We start from the raw sequence: 22,020 nt of genomic DNA, 5'->3' as shown, positions 1-22,020 counted from the left end.
CTGGGCATCTGTGCCCACTCTTCCTAGTAGGTCTTCCTAGTGGGGCCTGTGCTTTGTAGTTGTATTGGACTGCAAGTTTTCACTCTTGCCCAAGTGGGACATAAGGTGTGCTCCACAACTAGTACAGTCTTTTGGCTGGAGCTTCAAATCAGGCAGAACTGTCAACTGACCTTCCTGGACAGATGGAATCACTAGCTTGACTCTGAAGATGGGCAGAGCTGCTGGCTGAGATCTCCACTGAGCACTAAGGCAAGCAGAAACATAGTCTACCAGATTTGAATGATGGTTGCTCTAAGTATGGCCCCTTCTCCATTTCTATCTGATCGCCAGTGGATTGAGCTCTGCAGGTTCCTTCAGTGGTCTCATGAGGTGAGACCACAGTGAACCTCCCAGCAATCATCCCTCAATGCTGGGGAAGATGATATCCACCTTGGGTTTTCTTTTTCTCACAGGAGAAAGCTCAGGAGAGGGACTCAGGTACTTGGTAGCTTGAGGGAGAGGCAATGCAGTCAAAGTGGAACAACTCTTCTTACTTTTCTCATGGTGCTCTTTCTCTGTTGGCCAGAGGTATACTTTAGCTTCACCTCTCTGGATTTTGGGATTTTTACAATGGTGACTTGTCTATAGATAGTTGCTAGTTGTTTTTCTTGTGAGGGCGATTTATATCAGGAATGACTTATGTTGCTATCTTGATTATGCCACTGTATCTAATTATATTATTTTAAATGCTTTAGCTGATATTCTTAATATCTGGGTCATATCTGAATCAGTTTTGGTTGATCGCTTTATCTTTTTGACAATGTGTTTACATTTTTCTTACTTCTTTGAAAGCTAGTCACCTTGGGTAGGACAGTTGAGAGACTGTAGTAAATATTCATGATCAAAGATGGCATGCCATTTACCTTGCCAGTCTTTTTGTGTGTGTGTGTCGGTGGCCAGGAGTGGAGTGGTCATTCTGGTTAGAACTTGCGCCAGTTTGGGTTTTGTTGTTGTTCTGGTTATTATCTCTGCACCACAGTTCTTAAAACTCTTTCAGCCTTACTTGCGTTTACAATGGTGACTGGTGTTCAGTGAAACTTTCTCCTTGTTGGTTGAAACCTCAAGTTTCTCTTTCCTTTGTTACTTCACTTTAGGGAGCATTTCTCTCCATATTATTTCTTCTTCCCTCCCATAAATTGATGTTACTTGCTACTTAGTACTTGGTAGCCTGATGATAAGGCAGGAGATGTGTCACTGGGTCTCAAGGTTGGGACCATCTTAGTGACGCTGCCTATCTTTTTAAAGCAATAGACTTTTAATAGTTTGGGCCGGGATATTTTCTTGCCCTTATCCCAGGGTTAAAGGGTATTTTTATGATCCATTCCTTTGCTGCAATAGGTATTAACTTGTGGCTGGGGCAACAGGTTTTGCTGACCTTCCCAGGAAATTAAGGCTTCAGTTCCCAAGAGGAGGTAACAGTAGAATGTTCAGATGATGGGGCTTCATGCTGTTCTATAGTGGCTCTTGTTGCATTAGGAGGGAGGCCTTCTCTGGATCAGTATTTCTGAAAAGCAGCTCTATTGACATTTTGGATTGAAGAATTTTTTGTTGTTGCATGCAAGTTTATTTATTGCCAAATGTGTAGAAACATTCCTGGTCTTTAATCATTGGATACTAGCAGCATCCCCCCAGGTATGGCAATCAAAAATGTTTCCAGACTTTGCCAAAAATCCTCTTGGAAGTATAGCTGCTCCCCATTTAAAACCAGTTGTCTGAATTCTTGCCTTGCTCCCAGTCTTTCTTCTGAGAACCTTGTAGTTCCATGGAGAAGAGCCTAGGAGTAGTTATGAAATTCCCTTGTGCATGAAGATCTCCACAAGTTCCATGTTCTCACATGAGGCTACATTCAGACTTTAGAAATTTAATAATTTTTATCTAAATTCTTTTCACTGGCTTATAAGGAGTCTCATATTTGCTCCAGTAAGCAAATGCTTGCATACAGCCACTTCTTGGAGGCACCTGTTTTTAACCTGGATTTTAGGTTAGTTGATTACACTGTGACTTCAGCTCTCTGTTGTGCTTAATAAAAGTTGTGAATTTGTAGATATTCAGGATATTTTTGCTTTATGTTTTGGAATGACCCCCTTTACAACTTTCTATATTTTAAGTGGAAGCTGGAAGCCTGACATATATAATTTTTAATCTTCTCAACTATCATGCAGAGGAATTGGAAACTCTTGTGGGTTAAACAACTGCTCCATGTGCAAGAGATCTGAACCAAAGGCTTTCTAGATGTAAACACAAGTTCATTCCACACTGCTATGCTGACTGTTTATGTAGAGCGATAGTGTGTTATGTTTAACTAGTGACTTTCCAAATTAAATCTTGAATTCCTTCTTAAAATTTATCCTCTAGTACAGGTTTCGATTCTAGTGCAGAAAACTACTAGGCAAGGTGTTATTGTGGGTGTCAGATGTACTCTCATATCTTTCCCAGAGGTTTCATACTCAAATGCCTATTGGGCCCAGGTAAGAGATACAAATGAGTGAAGTGTACTATGCCTGTGTTCACACTTATTTTTCTTGACTCTTATAGCCCTACTTTTGACAGTGGAATGGGTACAGGGAAATATTTCCTTATCAGAAAAAGGGTAGTACAAATAGAATATCTGGGGACTCTCTCTGCCTGAGGACTATCAAAATTTATTTGATGTGCACTGATTTTTTAAAATTCTCATCTTAGGAAATGTTTATTGACTTTTAGAGAAAAAGGAAGGGTGAGTGAGAGAACCTTTGATGTGAGAGAAACACTGATTGGTTGTCTCTTGTGTGCACCTTGACTGGGGATTGAACCTGAACCCTTGGTGTGTACCCTGACTGGGGATCGAACACACAACATTTTGGTGTATGGGACAATGCCCCAACCAACTGATTGTCCCAGACAGGGCTGGTGTGTGTGTGTGTGTGTGTGTGTGTGTGTGTGTGTGTGTGTTTGTGTGTATTTAAATTGAGTCAGCATTGTAAGAGTTCCTGGGTACTCCCTATTGTCCTACAGCACCTATTAAAGTTACCTGTCTGCACATGAGATTATTTCATTCAACACTAAATATTCATTAAGCACTTGAAATTTGCTAGGCTCCATTCTAGGATGGACTCTGCATCCACTCTGAGGATGCAGCGACGCATTAAAGAAGTCCTGTCCTTATGGAGCTTACATTTCAGTTTGGTCTGCCACAGCAGGTGTGAAAGGTAGCCCTGGGGCACAATGTCAAGAGAATGTACTGCTACCACTCACCTCCAGCCCATTGTTGCTAACCATGGATGTTGACCTTATGTTGCCAAACTTAAGAGTTTTCCAAGAGAAGCCAGAAGTCATAATTTTATTGTAATTTCCTTAAATATTGCCTCGTCATATTTTGAATCACTGTGGAGGTTAAATAAAACATGTTTGCAGGCAGAATCTGGCTTGTGACCTCTTCCTAACACATTTTTGACCTTGCTGGTCTGCTTGAGAAGAAAAATGCAATGGAATGTCAGCTGCAGCCATGTTAGTTCTCTTCTTTGGAAGCAATGAACCCATTGTCAGAGATTTGGCAATTCCAGAATTTAATTTGCAATAAAAGGTCAGCAATTTAAGTGAAATCACTTTAAATCAACTTTAAAATAAGCAAGTCAAAACAAGGAACTGTACAAATATGTGGGTGATTATTAACCTGGGTTCAACAGAATGTGATCAACAGGTTATCTGAAAGCAAGTTATATTGTAATTATCAACCTGCTTGCAAGTTTGAGACCAGCTTTTAAAATAGAATTCCTATCGTAGACCACTTTCATTTCTGTAAGCATACTACCATGTGGTCCAAATTTTCAGCCAAGGTCAGAGCTTTGTAATGGCGCCATTAGTTCATTACATTCAATGTTCCTGAAAAGCTCAAACCAAGGTATTTGGTACATTTATAGCATTTGTAACTTTTATTTTCCTTTTCTTTTGAAAAGAAAGCTATTTTAGACTTTCTTGACAATGTAGGACACACAGGTGGTTAAACAAATGCATCTGTTCTCTGGCTCCATATTTTGCTGGTCACACAAGTGATAGGCATTTTTAGGTGGTGGTTTTCAGTAGGTGTTTTTAGCCGTTCATTAATCTCTAACTTATTGAAATGATTATTTGCTGACTCTCATTGTTTTGTGAGCCTGTCAGTTTCATTTTTCAGCATCATTTTGTGCTCATTTCTTTCCATCTACCTTTTTCTATTTAAATTCTATCCCTGCACCTTCTCCAAAGTTCACTGTTGCCCATGTGTTACTTCTCACTGATTTGGTGTATCTAGCCTCTGGAACTTGCCTTACTCCTATTTTCTCTACTAACTACAGCTCATAACAGGTTTTTTTTATTTTTAAGTTTTTTTTTTACATTTTAACAAATCTTCCCATTTTTGAGGTCTTTGAATTAAATTCCCAAGAATTGCAATGGGGACAGATTCATATATCAACATTTAGATCAGAGAGGACACTTTGCCCACATCTTTTATGTTCTACAGTTAGGTCATATATTTCCTGATCTTTCTCCAGCTAAAGATGGGTCAATTTTTTTTAACTCACCTCTGTTCTGCAGGTTGTATCTCAATTGTAAGGGATCTGACTATAAACCCCAAGTTCCAGCTCATAGAAAGTTAGATATTGAGATCCTTGCAAATAATAACTGATCTCAGCTCCCAGAGATTCACAAGCAGGCAGGGTCCCTAGGCCACACCTTTTGATCATGAGACCGGTGAGCATATGGTTTTACTTCTCTTCTAGTGAGAGCTGCTTTTCAAATGATGTACTACTTGGTTCTAGCAAATCACTTTTTTGATTCAACTATATATTTTATATAAGATAATAAAGGGATTTGGGCATTATTTCACAATTGTACTGAGTATTATTACAGTCTGAATATTTATGCAGGAAGATACTTAAAATGCAACCTTCTGTGAAGGGAGAGAAGTAGTCTGCTTTATTGAAAGTTTTCTGAGCATTATATTATTTTAATAGAAACACCCTGTGTATTTTGGCTTGTACAATTGAATATATGCCTGCAAAATAAAGCTATGATGACAATAACATGAGCAACTTTACAAATTGCAAATGTCTTAAAGACAGATATTAACTATTAGATTAATACCAAATTCAAAGAAACAAAATAAAGCAGATTTTCACTCCACAAAATTCCCAGAAATATATACATTTTGAATTAACCATCAGTCACAGGCCATGGGAAAAACAGGCAAGTCAAATTTCAGTTTCTGTTAATTACCTAAGATTTTCTTATTTGATGTTGAGTTTTTTTATTTTAAATAATCTTTCATGTATTTCCCTTATTTTAGGAAGTAACCATTATAATTTTGAATATTCTATATTATCTTACAAAGAATTAAGAGTTTTAAAATTAACACTAGAAGGACTAAATTATTTCATCTGTCGACATTGATAGATAGCCATATCAGGGGTCATGTGCACTTTATGAAGTGACTTTTAAGAACTATGATTGATACATTTTTAAAAAAATGTATCACATGTATCTTTCATGTATGATGTACTTTTTCCTACTGCCAAATACTGATAACCACTTCAAAAGGGCAAATTCCAATTTAAAAATTAAAATCTCCTCTGGTGTATGCTTATATTTAATAAATACTAGTACTTTCACTTTTTAAAACTTCCCCATTTTTTATAATCATTTGCCCCAGAGTATATTCTAGTGTAGTATTTTTATCAATTGAAATAATATCAAATGAAGTAGGTTGCAGATAGAACTTGGCATTTTATTGCATGACTCTAAGGAGTTTTAAGAGTTCTAAAAATACATTTTATTTTATTAAAATATGTGTATTCCCTATCTTTTCTGGATAAATTTCTCAGCATTTAATTTGCTTGGTCCTTAAGCACATATGTTTACCATTGACCGTATCAGACAGTGTCTATTGGTGACTGCTGCAAACTGGGTCCTAATTTTTAAAAAGATACATATAGTACAGCTACTTAAAACATGCAAGAGCAAGTGGTTCATCATAACTTTAATGTAGTCTAATTGGTCACCTTTTTGGCATAAAAACAGAAATTTTAGGCTATCAAGATCAAGCCTAAAGTTTTCCTAGAGACTGTCTTTTAAAAGCATTTTGTGAATATTCACTGACTCTCAGTTTATTTGGTATCTGGCTAAACAAGCAAGAACAACAATAATAAAAACAAGATACTGAATCAAATCCTGTTCACTCTGTGTTTAGATTTTTGGGGAACCATTAAATAGCATCATAGCAACTAGCTCTTCAACCCCAAACTGCTTAATATATCTTATGTTTGCACCAATTTATTCTGGTTTTCAAGTATTATTTTTTTTTTTAGAGGAACTTGATTTAAATCCATGCATAGCCAAGGGCAAGGAGCTGAGAACATGGATCGAGAGGTAAGATTGATATAACAGTAGCCCTCTCGTTGACTTTTTCACTTTAAAAGCAGCCTTTTAAGCTTTATTTTTCATAATGTTATCCATGGAGGGAAAGTATAAAAGTGAGTAGAAATTTAGCCTCTTTTGTAGCACTCACGGGTAAAGAGGATGATTAACGAGTGTAGCAGACAATGTCATAGCAAAAGAGAGTCCATAGAACTTAAACAAAAGTGCCTTCAGAATTTCCAAGGATTCCCATGATCCATAGTAGGACCTCATTGTGCCTGTCCACTGTTTCTATTTTGGAGTAGATTTATAAACACAGCACCACATATTTTCACGTGGCTTATTGCCCAGGGGCAGAGTTAGATTGACTGCACTGAAACTGTGAGGCTTGTGAGTTTTGGGCAAGGGCTGGAGTGAAATAAGTAGTGTGATTGTTTTTGTGGAGTGACCGTGGGACCTCCTCTGTTCTGAATTACACATGGTTCAACCCTTTGACCTATCCAGACTCAGCAATGGCTGGCAGGACTCCAAAAGCCATGCTGAAAGGGTCCATCACTGACAAACTGGAACGTTATCTGTCAGGCGAGATTCGAGCCAACAACCATATTAACGATAGTAATTACTAGTGGGACCACATTGTGACCACCTCAACGTCATTTAACCCATCATCATATCATTATTATTTCAGCAGGAAGTGCCAGTGTGAGAAATTTTTGGAAGCCAAATGTAGTATGGATACCTTTGATTAACAGATAGTTTACTAAATTTTGAATCGTCTTCAAAGACATGTTGCCAAATTATCCAAACATTATTAGTATGATTTTTTAAAAAATGCATAAGGTTGGAGAAATGCTATAAGCTATAATTAAAGTTTTTCATCTCAATGAGTTTAACTTAAATTCTTTAAAAATAGATAATAACTCACTGATATAGTTCTTCAAAGGAATTAAAGCTAAGGATATGCATAGAAATTCTAGTAAATGTTGCAGAGAATCATATGTGCTGATAATTTTTGCATTTGTGGAGAATTTATTCTGTGATTCACATGATGATGAGCTTAATAAATGTACCTACATCTATGAGTACATTTGAAGTCGTTTACTTGAAATTTTATTATTGATTCAGGTAATTCAATTTTCAAAGGCATTTATAAGCAGAGAACTTTGTTTTACTTTACTTTCAAGCACTTGACATTTATTTCCAAAACTAAAAAAAAAAAAGCTCCCCAAACTTTTTATCTATATGTTTTTTGGCCAATTTTACAAATTGAATGTTTCTATAGGTATTTCATACTTACAACAACTGGGAATAATTTAGGATTTACATTTTTCTTTCTCATCTGAGGCAAATGAGGCTTAATTCAATTCCTAGTTATATGACATTTAAAAATTTCTTTAAGAAATGAACAACTTTAACCACATTTTTTAGAAATTATATGCTTTAACTGTAAGTACTCTAAAAATGAGCATAGGGATGTCCCTATGGGATCACATACAAAAGAAAAAATACACTATAATAATAAAGCCCCTCAACAAAACTGCATTCAGCCCTACCCAGTCTTATGCTCATTAGCAGTAAAGAGTTTGCTCTCCATGTAATCTAACATGGAATGCTTAGAGCCTACAGGTGCAAATTGCAAGCTGTTTCACTTTGGCTGTTATCCCCTAAATCGACAAAGTAATAGACTCAGAGAACAAAAAAGGTTCCAGCTTAAGCTGCATGGATGCAGTCTTAACAGAGACACACCAGCTGGCTAGGAGAGTTCAATTCAGCAAATACTAAATATTATCTTTACATCACTTGTCAAGGAAAATGGCTTCAATAATGCCCCTTTTTCATTATTGAGATGATGTTCCTTCAGCATCCTTTGGCTTTATCATAAAGGTGACACTATCCACTATGGTGGAAGTGGATGGCAACAGAAGCCAACATACCTGTTCCTGTTTAGCATCATTACACTCCTTCCAGCAATTCAGGCATGATTAGGTTCCTGGAGGTGGACCAGATTGATAGCATTTCTAGCCATGTTCTTTGTGTGTGTGTGTGTGTGTGTGTGTGTCTGATCCAAGCAAAGCCCCAGAGCAGTGAAACAACAAAAACAATCACCACCATCCACTCCTCGCCAATGTGATGAATCTGCTGAATTTGTCTGTGGAAAACCAAAACAACAAAACAAACAAAAAACAGTTGTTAATACTAAGAACACCTGCCTTTATTTCGTGTAAGAGACATGCCATGCCAATATGTGTAGGAATGTAAGGTGTGTGCTTCTGAAAGGGACCCTAAGTCTATCATTCCAAAGTTGCTTCTCTTTGTGACTTCCCAGTGTGCCCTGGAACTGCTGTCTGGAAGAAATAAATAACTTTAACTTGAGGTCTGAGGCCACTGACTAACTCCGACTGTGTGATCTTCCTATGTGTGCTAGGGGAGGGAGACAACTCCTTGTTTATAGCCAGACAGAAGAAAACAGCTAGACACAAATGAGGGCTGACGGTTTCATGAAGCACAATTGGTTGATCCCAGATGCAATCTGACTGCCCTGAACTGAGCGGTGATCTGTGCAGTATGCAGAACTCACTTTCTTGCTGGTCTGTGCCCACTGGCTCAGAGCAGCACTGCCTGCTCCCCTAAGGCCATGGCTCTGAGTGCAACCAGAGCTGAACACTGTGCTGTGGGGTCCGATTCCTTCTGACAACAATCACATTCTTTTAAAAACTTCATAGGTTTTGGTTGTCATTGGTTATAAATAAATTCGCAGTTGTTTGTGTTTGCTACTCTATCATAAATTTCTTCTCAAGCTGAGGGTGTATGGATCAAAAGATATTTGTTGGTTTTTAATGAAAGGAAAATATCAAAAAGTGTTGGTTTTTACGAACTTCATGCAGTTTTTTCCTCTGTATAATCACAAAGTGCTTACTTGTTTTCATCCACACTATGTATTATAGTTACATTTAATAGGATAACTTTACCAAAATAAAAAAAAGATCTGAGTTTTCACTATTTAAGCACACATATAAAAGAAATATGTTACTAGAAATTGTTCACTTAGATGTTAGAGTTAGATTATATTATATCAATTAAAGAGCAATGTGAAGTAAAGAATCCATGGGGTATATCCACAGTAGTTTTAGTTTAGATTTCTAAATGGTTTGCTTCCCTTCAGAACCGAGTTATATCAGTGAGAAGCAGGAAGATACTGCCGACTAAAATTTGTTTCTTATTAAAATTTTGAAGTACAATATAATTATTTAATAAGTGAATGTGAATGTATTAAAAGTAATATTACCCAAACACACTAACTTAAATGGAAATGAATGAAGGAATTGATATAAAAAATAAGTGAAGTACTATTTTGCATGAGCTAAAGAGATAAAATCCCATCAGGAAAGAGAGAATCTAAATTGGGGAGGAGGGGAGGAAAATGCAATTTATCCACTTAAAGGTGCTCATGTGTAAAGGAGAGAAAAGAGGGAGGAAATTGACAAAAGAGAGAAATCGGAAATCACTCCCAATATACTGTTGAACATGTGTTGGTACTAAACAGGTCACAAAATACAAACCATCACTTGGTAATCCTCTCAAAGTATTTATCTATGGTACACACAATCAGGCTTTGCTTTTCTTTTAAACATGTGAACTTGTGAAAATATCTTTGAGACCTTTTTAACATTAGAGAGCAAGTACATAATTTCATTTGAAGTCCTTAGTAAGAAAATGAGGTCTATTAATAGGCCACATCTATCTATTTAAAAGCATGTTTAACTGTATCTGAAAGGAGTGAAGTGCTAAAATTACTGAACCATGTCAAGAAAACTAATGCTGCTTTTACTTCAGATGGAGTTTGTGAAACAATCACACTTCAACCTTTATTAATGAAATCTAGGAATATTTAGTGTAGTCATGAACTACTGTTTTTTAAAATTTCCTGAGTTTTTAATGAATGTAGTTTAAACTTCTTATATAAAAAGTTGAGAAAATATGTAAATTAGTATAATTTATTTTCTATTGTTATTTAAACATATTTTTAAATGTGTGAGCATAATACTATGTATCTCAGCAACTTTTAGGATTTGTATTAGAGTTTGAACTTTTACAAAGAGCAATATTCTACACAATAATGTAATTATTGTTCGTGTAGAATAATGTGTAGAATACATTATTCTACACGAACTATGGATGTAAGGTAAAATATCAGAATTTCTTAACTAAAGGAAAATGTTTTTAAAATTATTGATCTTTTCTTTAAATAAGATTTATTATACATTTTCTTTAAAAGAAAATCTTAAAATATTAGCTGATATGGGGTTTTCTTTGTAATGTTTACTTATATAGGTCTCCTCTCTTCACTTTTTTAGAAAAATTCAAAGATCTCTTGAATACATTTTTCCCTCAGCTTTGTTTACAGTGGTATGCAATGACTATTTTTTTACCTATTGTACACTAAATGTTTATTTTGTGTTTCAAAGAAGAGAGCCTCAGAAAAATAGGCCCTGCATTTTGGTTATCTAATGGTTCATATGTTTGTAAATCTTTAATGTGCCTTTTTGATATTGTGCTATTTATACACCCTATCATATTATGATTAATTGCTAAATAATAGAAGGATAATAAAATAATTTTTTGAAAGAAGTCAGGTTATTGTACACAATTTAACTCAAAATGGGAATATTAGAAACTTCAGAAAATCTAGTAAAAGTAATGACACAGGGTTTTAAAGTGGACAAGGTTATTCTGAATCCCATCATTAGGAACTTCATTTAATGAGTTGTCTGATATGGAGCTATCTTTACATATAACCATGGTTTGCTGATTTCTACATTATTTATCTTTCTTGCTTTTCCCTTTTTGTTAACCTAAATTTTATAATTCAATCTGAATTTGAGCATTTCTACCACAGATATTTATAAAATTTAGTCTGACAGTTATCAAGTATTCATTTGGAATTTATAAGAGTCTGAGAACTCTAATAATATTTCTGACTATTCATTTTCACTTTGACCATTTATTATGCATTCTAATATTAATGGCTTTTCTAGTCACATAATGAATTTTGCTTTTCATTGATATGGCATCTTATGAAAGTCTTGTAAGGCCCATAAGAGTATGAAGCTCTTGGCACTTCACATTATATTGACTTTTACTGAAATTTAAGAAGATTTCATCATATCTATCCCTGATTAGTGTTAAATAACAGGTTCAAAGGCTAGACCCTAGTAATTTAAAACAAATATGGATACAAGCAAGAACAAATGCTTAGCACACACAAGTTTTCTACAGGAGAATTCTACTTTACCAAAATGAAATGGCATTGTAGCCTAGTCTGAATGAATGCCAATCCTGCAATGCAAGTTTCTCAGGGCAAATTTTTCAGCATTCTTAATTTGTCAAGGGCACTTTGCATTAATTAAAAATAATAAAAACAAAGTATTTTAATGTGATCTTCATTTGGCATTTGTATTAACTTTCCTTACCCTATTTTATTTAATTCTTCCACTTCTGTTGTTCAATTAGTGTTTGACCCCTTTAGGAGAGCTGTAAATTAAATGACATTTCAATGCCATTCCATATTTAAAATACTGTGTTAGTTGTGGATCATAAATGATGATCTTCATTCTTTAGCTAATTTATTCATTTAACAATTTCCCTCCAGAAGTTTCAGCAGAAGGCTCTGAAGCAAACTAAGCAGAAGAAATCCAAGTCGGCTGAATTTCTGATGGGTGAGCTTTGCTTGATGAGTTATTGCTCATAATTTGTGTAAGGATTAATTAACTAATTACAGACAAATGGCTGTGGGCGAAATTTTGCTCTTGCTTGTCAGGGTGCAATTTGTAATTATTTTAATCATTTATTCTTTTTTTTAAGAGTTAATTTTAACCTAATTCTGTTTTGGTGACATTTGAGGATGATACACTTGAGTCTTTCTGAACAAGAATTACTGGAAGGAATTTCGTGCTTGTCACTGGAATATATTTTGTTATAATATGATCTTCTGACCTCCTTGTTTTGCTCTAGTTAAAGAAGATAGAGAAGCTATGGAAGGCATTGGAAACCCAGCTTTTAACATGAGCAGCCTCGATCTCTCAGCATATCAGACTTCAAAAAAGAAAGTTATTAGACATGATGTGCTGGATCACACCCTTGCAGCTCACCAACGAAAATTCAGGCTGCCAGACCCTGCTGAACCACAAGGTGTGACTTCAGTCTTTACTATTTTTACACTCTGTAAGTCTGTATACTCAATAACAGTTGCTATGTTCCTGATCTAACCTGGGCATCCAGGAGCCAGTGTCAGGCATTCCATTCAACGTGTCCGCACAGGTTTCCTGGAAGGTTCTGGATGTAACGTGACACAACACACTCATATCTGTTTTGCCATTGGAAAGTCGCTGCGCAGTGGATCTACCATCATCTCAGGGTGCTGAGTTGGAAAGGGTTCAACCTTAGGATGTATCATTCTGGTGCAGATAAGAGACTAAATGCTGCCGGTATATTTGTAAACTATCCTGCCACCTCACTTTGGGCTTTAGACCTGGATGCTCTTTTTCTTTAGAGGAGAATATAATTTCTCTATAGGTTTAGACATTTGTTCCAAGAGCTTAAAAATAAATGCAGAAAGAATATTTCCATATTTAGAATTTCTCTGTAGAAATTCACCTTAAGTAACAGTTTCCTTGATTTCCTGTCACAGGACTATTTCCAGTAGTTAACTATATAAAAGTTTCTACTTAAGCAAGGGCTACAGACTTTGCATCACGTATCAGATGGCTGGCTCCTCCTACTTAGAAGAGGCAGTTAGCTGTTTTTCTAAGCTTTGACTTACTTGCTGCCAGGAAGAGAAGATTATTCTGTACATAAAAAGAAAGAAGTCATTAAAACTTGCTGTCTTTGCTCTTATCTTCATCATTGAATAAGACAAAAGACATCAGAATTTAATGACCAGATAGCTTTTTGAGAGGGGACTGCCTGAGGTAATGAGGCATGAGCTGGCACAGATGTGTTCTCTGCTGGTCCCACTTAGCAGCCTCATCATGATTTCCACCTGTATAGAACAAGCAGTCAGTCCAGGTCCCATGAGCTTATCATGATATACAGAGCATTTGTTTAGGAATTTTGATTCCTAAGGCTCAGGGGATGTTCTACAAGCATCTAGATTTCTGCATTCTACTTTTCTCATCTATGTTCAAATCAATGACTTTAGTTTGTCTTACTCTTCTTGCTTGTGCCTGTGTGATTTTTCTGTAAGTCTGTATAAAGTAACAGGATGTAGCACTGTCAACAATAATAGTAACAGCTGCCATTATTGAGCATATATTATCTATTAGTCACTACTAAGTACTTTATGTACATTGTCTCTCTTAATTTCACATTTCCTTAGAGTGGCATATCAGGATATATATTCAGCTACTGCAATAAAGGCCACAGTAACAGAGGCTTAGACATGCTCTAGTGCCTTTCTATTTTTGTTGCTTGATAATCCCTCTGTTCCCATATGCATGGTCCCAGATAACTTGATTTGATCAGCTCAATGTTCCAAGCACCGGGAGGTAAGAAGACCACATACAGGTAGTTACATATATCATTTCTGTTTATACATCTCTTGTTGGAAACTGGTTTCCTTGTCACATCCAGCTGTAAGAAAGGCTGGGAAATGTTACCTGGGGCACATTTAAATCTGAAATTGGTTGGAGGGGGTGGTTCTAGAAGGAGAGAATGTGTATTAGAGTCAACTAGCAGAATCTATATGACGTGTATTTTATCATTTTTCTTATTTTATAGATGAGGAAATCAAGGTTGTAACCTGACTGCCATCATAAAGGGAATAAATGGTAGGATAAAGGACTTAAACCAAGACTTGTTTGACTTTGGTCTATGTATCTCACTCTGCTGTATAGCTTCTCTCTTTTTAATGGGAGATATTACAGATATAAGAGCAGGGCAATGTCAATGAATCTCAGATTGATGACATATTGAGATGGAAGAGTCTAGAGCTGAGTGAGACACTCAAGATCAGCAATCTCCTAGGCTGGGAAAGAAAATGCTGGCAAAGCTGATGGATACTCAGGGACAATAATGGAGACTTAGGCCCTGTGACATTCCTTTGGCTTCTTGTTCAACTCTGGGTTCTGAATATAAACCTGCTGTCATCAGCTCAAGGGCATTTTTTAGATCTTTGATTACTTCAGTGGGAAATTAATCTTTCTTACTGAACTAGTGTGTTTTGATGTTAGATCCAAATGAAGGATGGGACAGGTCTTTTTTACACATATGTCTTCAACAGAGGTGTTAAGGTTCTTTCATTAAGAATTTGTATTTTCTGTGGGCACAAAAGACGAGAAAGCCTTTGTGAAAACATTGAACATTTGGTTTTTAAATGAGTATTTACTTATATGTGGAGTACCATTTGATAGCTTAGCTGCTAGACACCCAATAAAATCAGCCATGGAGAATAATTACACTTTTGGTAGGTCAGAAGTTGGTGACAGAGGGTAAAACTAGCATTTTACATACATACATACAATATAAAGACCTTTGAATACAAAATGTATTCCTGGAGATAGGTTAAGTGAGTTCTTCAGTGTACCAGGAATTAGTAACTTCTCAACAGTTTAAAGAAGGCCTATGTCATATGTCAACTTTCTTGATGCTGATTTGTACATAATGTATTTATAAGAAGAGTATAATTGCTTAGGTAAACATTTATTTATGATTCTTACATATATCTAAAATTAAAATGTGTGTTTCTGTGTTAATGTTTCTTAACCCTGGCTGTGTATCAGAATTATCTGTGGAGCCAGGACAGGAGCACTTTAGGAATCAGAACCTTTGGGAGTAACCCTTAGGCATGTATATATTCCATGTTATACACAAGGGATTTTGATGGGCAACTGGGATTGAGAACTACTATTATGGACTTGGTTCCTGTGTATGGAAGATGAGAGTGGGCATGGAAGGTAGTAATTATCATAAGTGATGGTTAGTTGGCCTGGTTCTGGAAAATGGGGAGAGAGAAAATTTTATAACTCTAAAGCATAGAAAAGTGGAAAGAACAAAAAGAAGGAGAAGAGGAAAGGAAGAAGAAGAAGAAGAAGAAGAAGAAGAAGAAGAAGAAGAAGAAGAAGAAGAAGAAGAAGAAGAAGAAAGGAAGAAGAAGGAGAAAAGGAGGAGAAGAAGGAGCTTTTTATGAAAAAGCTAGTAATGATTTATCATCCTGACAAAACCAGTCAGACGTTGACATAGATAGGGGTTATATCATGTCTTTTCTGGAACATAGTCCATACATATGGACTATGGAAAATTATCTATCTATCTATCTATCTATCATCTAATCTTCAAACCCACCTTATATGCTGCCTGTCTGCCTTTGGGAGAGCCTCCAAAAAACTTTCAATTGCAAATGAGATGTACCACTTTATGATCTGTAAACAAGGAAGTTTATTTGAAATATTTAAATTTAGAAGGTGCTAGATATCATAGAACACAGTGTTTCTTGTTTCTACAATAAAAAGAACATTTATATCATCTGCCAATTTGATTACTAGATACAATAGAATAACTGCATATTTTCACCTCGGTATTATTACAACGAGCACAAATTATCCTATAAGTAAATACCAATTAATTTCCAACTTTAGATGCTTTAAAAAAGCCATTATTAAGTAATGGTAGAATTCTAATACTACTTTATTCAAGTTATTTCAAAGAAATGTACAATTATTGAATAAATAGCTATTTAAATTATGAGAAAAATGTCTAGAATGGGGAATTACTAGAAAATAAACTTTACATTAAAAAGGCTTCAAACTTATGATGGATTCAGGCCCCTAGTATAGGAGAAAATAACTAAAATAAGTACACACTAATCTTTAGAAGTAGACAAAATAAGCAACTACTGAGTGGTGTGATTTCAAGATCACTTGGAGGGACCCCCAAAATCTTACCTGAAGACTATAAGGGTAAAGAATTTTTAGAAACTTGTTTGTCTGAAGATTCTCTATGGAAAATGATGGTATGCTATAGTGCTGACATTGTTGATATCATCTGCCAATGTGATTACTTAGGTAAAATGGAGTAACTACACATTTTATTTTTACAAGGTGTGAATGGAAAAAAACACCAAACACAACAACAAAGCTCTTGGTCCTTCCTGTCACTGCTATGTCACTCCTCCCAGTCTGCTCAGCTTCTGCTCCCTCACTTCTAATAACAGTTTGCCAGGCTCTGCTCACACTCTTCTTTCCGTTCTTTAATTTGTAGGCTGACAATCGGCACCCCTCTTTTATAAATTTCCAGAGGAAATTACATATGTGATTTTGGGGGCCACATTTCCTCTGCTCCCACCTGCCTCCAACTTGGTTTCATGTGTGGAGGCTGTTTTCCTGATACCAGCTCATCTTTGCTCACTGCCGGCTATGCCCTGGCCTGATGATGCTTAGCTTTATCAGAAAGGGAAACTCAGAATTATAGTCCTTGAAAAGGGAGAGAGACAGAAAACCTAGAACTACTAGAATTTCAAAGGAGAGAGGTGTTGGTTTTGGTTTTGAACCTAATAGGGGCTTGAGGGCTGGGTGGGTCAAAAAGGCATATTTAATAATCTGAAACTATAACATGGTGACACTAAAAGGATAGTGTGCCCAAATTCTAAATGGCAGGAAAGGAAATGTGGAATGGATGTGAGAAGGAGCCATGGAAAGTCTTTATATAAGAAGAAATGAGCCCTGACTGGTGTGCCTCAGTGAATTGAGTACTAGCCTGTGAACCAAAGGGTTGCTGGTTTGATTCCCAGTCAGGGCACATGCCTGGGTTGTGGGCCAGGTCCCCAGTAGGGGATGTATGAGAGGCAACCACACATTGATGTTTCTCTCCCTCCCTTTCTCTCTCTAAAGTAAATAAATACAATCTTTTTAGAAAGATTTAAAAAAGAAGGAAAAATGAGAAATACTTATAGAAATGGATAGAAGAACAGTTAAACTAATGGTGAGTGATTTAATTGCATTTGGAAAGCTTTTATTTTCTTTTCATCTCCAACTTTCACTGACATTATTTCAAGTGTTCTTTCCACCGTGCTTCACTTACTCAGAGGTCTAGGGGAGAGCACCTGGTTGGCCATGTTTAGTTGGCTATGCCTGCTTCTTGGCTTTGTCTCAGGTAGGAGAAGGAGGTTCTGCCAACCCTTCCTGACTTCTGTAGTCAGAGACAGGAATCTGCAGTTACTGACCATCAAGACAATACACACTGGAAACTAGAAATTGTGATGCTGTTAGGGAGGGGAAATGGGTAGAAGACAACAAAATAAATCAACCAAACAACAACCTGGTAAATGTCCCTGACAGTCCCTATGTCTTGGACTAGTAATCATTTTCCATGGTTAAAAATATCAATACAACTCAAAATTGGAAGTGGTGTATGCATGATTAGTTAGACATGAAATAATTTATATAATATTTTGCTTAGGAGATGTGTGTGTGTGTGTGTGTGTGTGTACTAAGTGCTTTATGTATTTCTCATTTCTTCCTCTTCATTTACTCAAAAGCATATTGGTTGAGCATCTTCTGTTTTCCAAGCAACGGGAGACACTAAAGTAGACACTGCAAAGATGAAAGCTGTCTATGTTCATAGAACATATTAAATCAGCAAAGTCACATTGAGGGCAACTCTTGAGATTATAGTTGACTAATCTAGATTAATATGGCACAATCAAAAAAGCAATATTTTCTCATATATTATATTTACATCTACTCATAAAGTGTTTTTTAAATTGATTATTGGCAGAAGCATGAGAAAAAAGGAAAAGTGTATGTGTGCATGTGTGTATCTCACACTAGTATGACTGGGATCACATTTTAGCTATACATTCAGCCTAGGGCTGACATTTGTGGTTTAAAGTAACCTAAAACAAACAAACAAAGATTTTTGATGAAAAACAAAAATTTAGATTTTCCAAAATGCCAAGGATGTGGTCAGTATCTAAGTAGTTGAATAGAAATGGCTTTTTTCTAAAATCTTTTTTTAAAATATTGAGTGAAACTAAAAAAATCAAACTACTTTTTGGCTCTCAGAATAAGAAGTTACACTATCTCAGTGAAGTCCTATATTAAATTCAAACTTCACTAAGCTCTCTTTAGTGGCCACATGACTGGTTCATTTGTTGCATTTCCATGTTAAGAAAGATGAAGATAACTCCTGGGAAAGAACTAGTGCTAGGGAAAGAGGAAATCAGCCACACAAGATTGATCTCATGTAATATCTTAGGGCCAGAGAGGAAATGTAGTTTTGATTACAGTACAATGCTTGCCAATCATATTGTCCTATGGGTAACCCTCAGGCATTTACTTCTGGGTCTATTCCAGAATGACTTGAAATAAAAACTGAGATTTCTGTCAGTTGTTAGGGACCTCAGTAACTCTCCCTGCTAACCTGTGCAACATGGAGGGTCACCATGTGAGTAGAAGATGATGCATATCCCTTCACTTGGCATTGCCAGTGGAATGTGGGATAGAGGTGTAAGTTCAAGGTTTGCTCAGACTGGGAAAGGGGTTGGTGAGAACATGGCATGGCTTATAATGAGTACCAACAGGAATCAGTATTGAAGGTGGCCACAGCAGCAGCTCTGGAATTGATAGGAAGTGGTTTCCCTGTGACTGTGGAGAGGAGATGCTACCAGTGATTTTATCATCAGTATGGAGACATTTGTGGTTTAGAGAACACCTTTGTGAACATAGAATCTCTGACAACAGGCAACAAAGGAGAAGGCTGAACATTAAAGAAAGAATATGGCAGATGTCCAAAGAACCTGAGAGGAATGAGTTTGAGTATATGTGATCTAAGGCCTCTAGCCTTCTAGAAGAAATAGTGAAATGTGAAGTAAGGATACAAGATCCACAACAGTTGTGTTTGAGCTAGAGAAATCCTGGGTTGTGGTGGCAACTGTGACCCTAAACTTATCTTCAGATTATTGTGGCCATTTCAAATACTCTTATATGAAAAATTGTAATAAAGTTTATATATAAGTATGCATATTGAGTACATAATTAAAATTGTTTGCATAAATATGTGATATGAATTTTTTCCATAGAGCACAGAGCCTAGATGATTTTAGCAGTGATATTATATAAAATTATTTACATTGTTCGCACTTGTAGCTGTTTTTTCCTTAAGATGGAAAACAGGTATTATACCAAATTTTTAGAACATTAAAAATATTTTTTGCTTTGGGACATTTGAAAAAATATAGGAAAATCATTTACTTTCAATTTATTGAACTCGCCTGGATTTGTGTCTTTAGATATCATTTGATTCTGAAGTGATTTGAATTTTTTCATTGATTTGAAGGTTAAAAATAAACACTCATAAAGACATCCTTTCTACTGAAATAAGGAAATATTTTATGTAGATATTAGATAGATGAAATTTTAGTCAGTTTATACAAACCAATTTAAATTTACTCTTGTGTCCTTTTCTTAAATTTTTCTAACAGCACTCTAGAACAATGTGTGTCCACTTGAGAAAAGAGCATTTTAATCAAATGTTTGAGTTTTGGGAATTTTAACATTTTTCTCCTGAGCATGAACTACCTATGTCCAGGTAATAAGACAAATTTGCAGGAAATTAGCAGAATGTCTATTTCTATTATCTTTTTTATTTCTGTTAGTGTTGTAATTGAAATCATTGGTAATCCTTTCCCAGCTGTTAAACATAGTTATTTTTCTATCTTCTATCCATATTGATGTTAGCGAAACCTCATTGTATAAATTGTTTGTAAAATAATATTTTATAAAATCTGTCATGTATAGTCAGTTGTAGAAAGAAGTTTTAAAATAATAATTTTAATATTTGGAGATACTACTTTATTATACTAATTCATTTATGATACTAGATCCACACATTTAAACTGCTATATTTATTTGTACTCCAGTGAAGTTTTTATATCTTCAAAATAAAAAATGTGAGCATAAGAATCAATATGATGGTAAAAAGTATGGTTAAGAATCGTTTAGTTATAGAAAAGCTTGAACTAGAGATCATAAAGCTGATATTACAAAAGGACAATGACTTACCCATATAAACAGCTCCACAGTAAAGGAACTGAGAGAAAAACTTGCGTTCTGATATTTAGTAATGTAATCAGTGTTTTAGCAGTTAGGTCATTGAATAATTTACTCTTGAATATTTGGTGAAATATTTTAAAAGATATTTTGCTACCAGAATAAGAAGTTATATTATATCAATTAAACTTCACATAAGTTTCAAACTTTATGAGACCGCCATGTTGACTGGAGTTCAATAGTTGCATTTCCATTTTAGGAATAATATACTGATAAAGTTTTTCATGATCTTTGTATTTTATATTTTTAGCATAAATTAATCCTTAATCTCCAACTAATTCCATTTAAAGTTCTTTTTGGGTACTTTTTGTTCTGTTGAAAAGAGTTTAATGCAAAATGAGATTTTCTTTAGTCTTCATTAGATGAATTGACCAAAAAGCTTATTAAAAATATTCATGAGAAGTCCTGAACCCTTTGCTTTGCGAGATAAGGAATTTAGTTGTTTATAAATAACCAGATTTTTCACAGAAAGGATTCTTAGTAAAGATTGTTGAAATTAAATCTAACAGTTTATTATATGGTTGCTTTCATACTGAAGTAGGCTGCAGTGTGTTGAAAACATTACTATCTGAATGAAACTTAAAATACAATACATACATTTAGGTAATCTTAGATTCATGAGGAAAACTATTGTTAAATAAATGAAGGCACAATCAGAAAGATTAGAAGGGTGATTGATGTCTAACATCAGGTACTTCCTAATTTGAAAGGCAATATTTTATGTATACATAGGTTTATTTGTATGCGGGATAATGTTGTCAGGATTTAAACTAGAAAGAAATAAAACCTACTTTGATATTACTTTGGAAGACTTTTAAATATGTGTAGAAAACCCCTAATATATTTATATTTAACCTTTGAATTACCACCATTGCCTAATCAGAATAGCTTCCTGTTTAGAAGTCATGTATTTAGGGACATGATTTAACTCTGAGGATTTGCAGTCCAGAGGAGCCCATGATGCATTAATGCCTTGGAGTACTGCAGGATAAAGCCCGGCAGCAATTATGCACTCAACAGCACTCCAGTAGTTTGAAAGTTAAAATGCCTGGTAATTTACCATGAGGGAGGGCCTTAGGGGAAGAAAGAATATGGCTCAATTAATTAGTACTTGTTAGCAAACTTCAACTATTACCCTATTTAGAGTTTCAAATCACTGATATCTCAAATACCCTCAAGATTTGAAAAGGAAGTAAGAATAAGCAGTTAAGAAAGCTAATTTGTCCAACATGGCACCAGCTCTTGAATATAGCATTAGCAGCAGACCAATTTTCACAGGTTAGACTTTCTACAAGAAAGAAAAGGGAAATGGTATTAATTTGCTATTTTCAATTCTGTTCTTGCTCATGCCTTTCAGTTTGAATCTAGGTTAGATTAATACTCTCAGTGACCACCAATGAATTCCTATAAAGGTCTAATACAAATAAACTTTGAGAGTTACCTGGAGCTTTATTATGGGTATTGGTTTTCTATTTACTCATTATATCTTCTAAGTGGACATTGTTGG

The 22,020-nt window shown here is 35.4% G+C and overlaps 1 protein-coding gene across 1 annotated transcript in view; it reads left to right on the top strand.

The window, feature by feature from the left end:
- OFCC1 (orofacial cleft 1 candidate 1) overlaps positions 1-22,020 on the top strand; it is a 65,547-nt gene that overhangs the window by 19,527 nt on the left and 24,000 nt on the right. The window contains 3 exon segments of the mRNA XM_028512650.1: positions 6,363-6,423; positions 12,062-12,128; positions 12,424-12,600. Coding sequence (XP_028368451.1) covers positions 6,363-6,423; positions 12,062-12,128; positions 12,424-12,600 — 305 coding nt within the window.

Source organism: Phyllostomus discolor, chromosome 5, assembly GCF_004126475.2.
Source record: "Phyllostomus discolor isolate MPI-MPIP mPhyDis1 chromosome 5, mPhyDis1.pri.v3, whole genome shotgun sequence".
In the NCBI taxonomy this organism is placed as follows: Eukaryota; Metazoa; Chordata; class Mammalia; order Chiroptera; family Phyllostomidae; genus Phyllostomus; species Phyllostomus discolor.
Note: the sequence above shows the minus strand (reverse complement) of the source record. Positions and strands in the feature narration are given on the sequence as shown.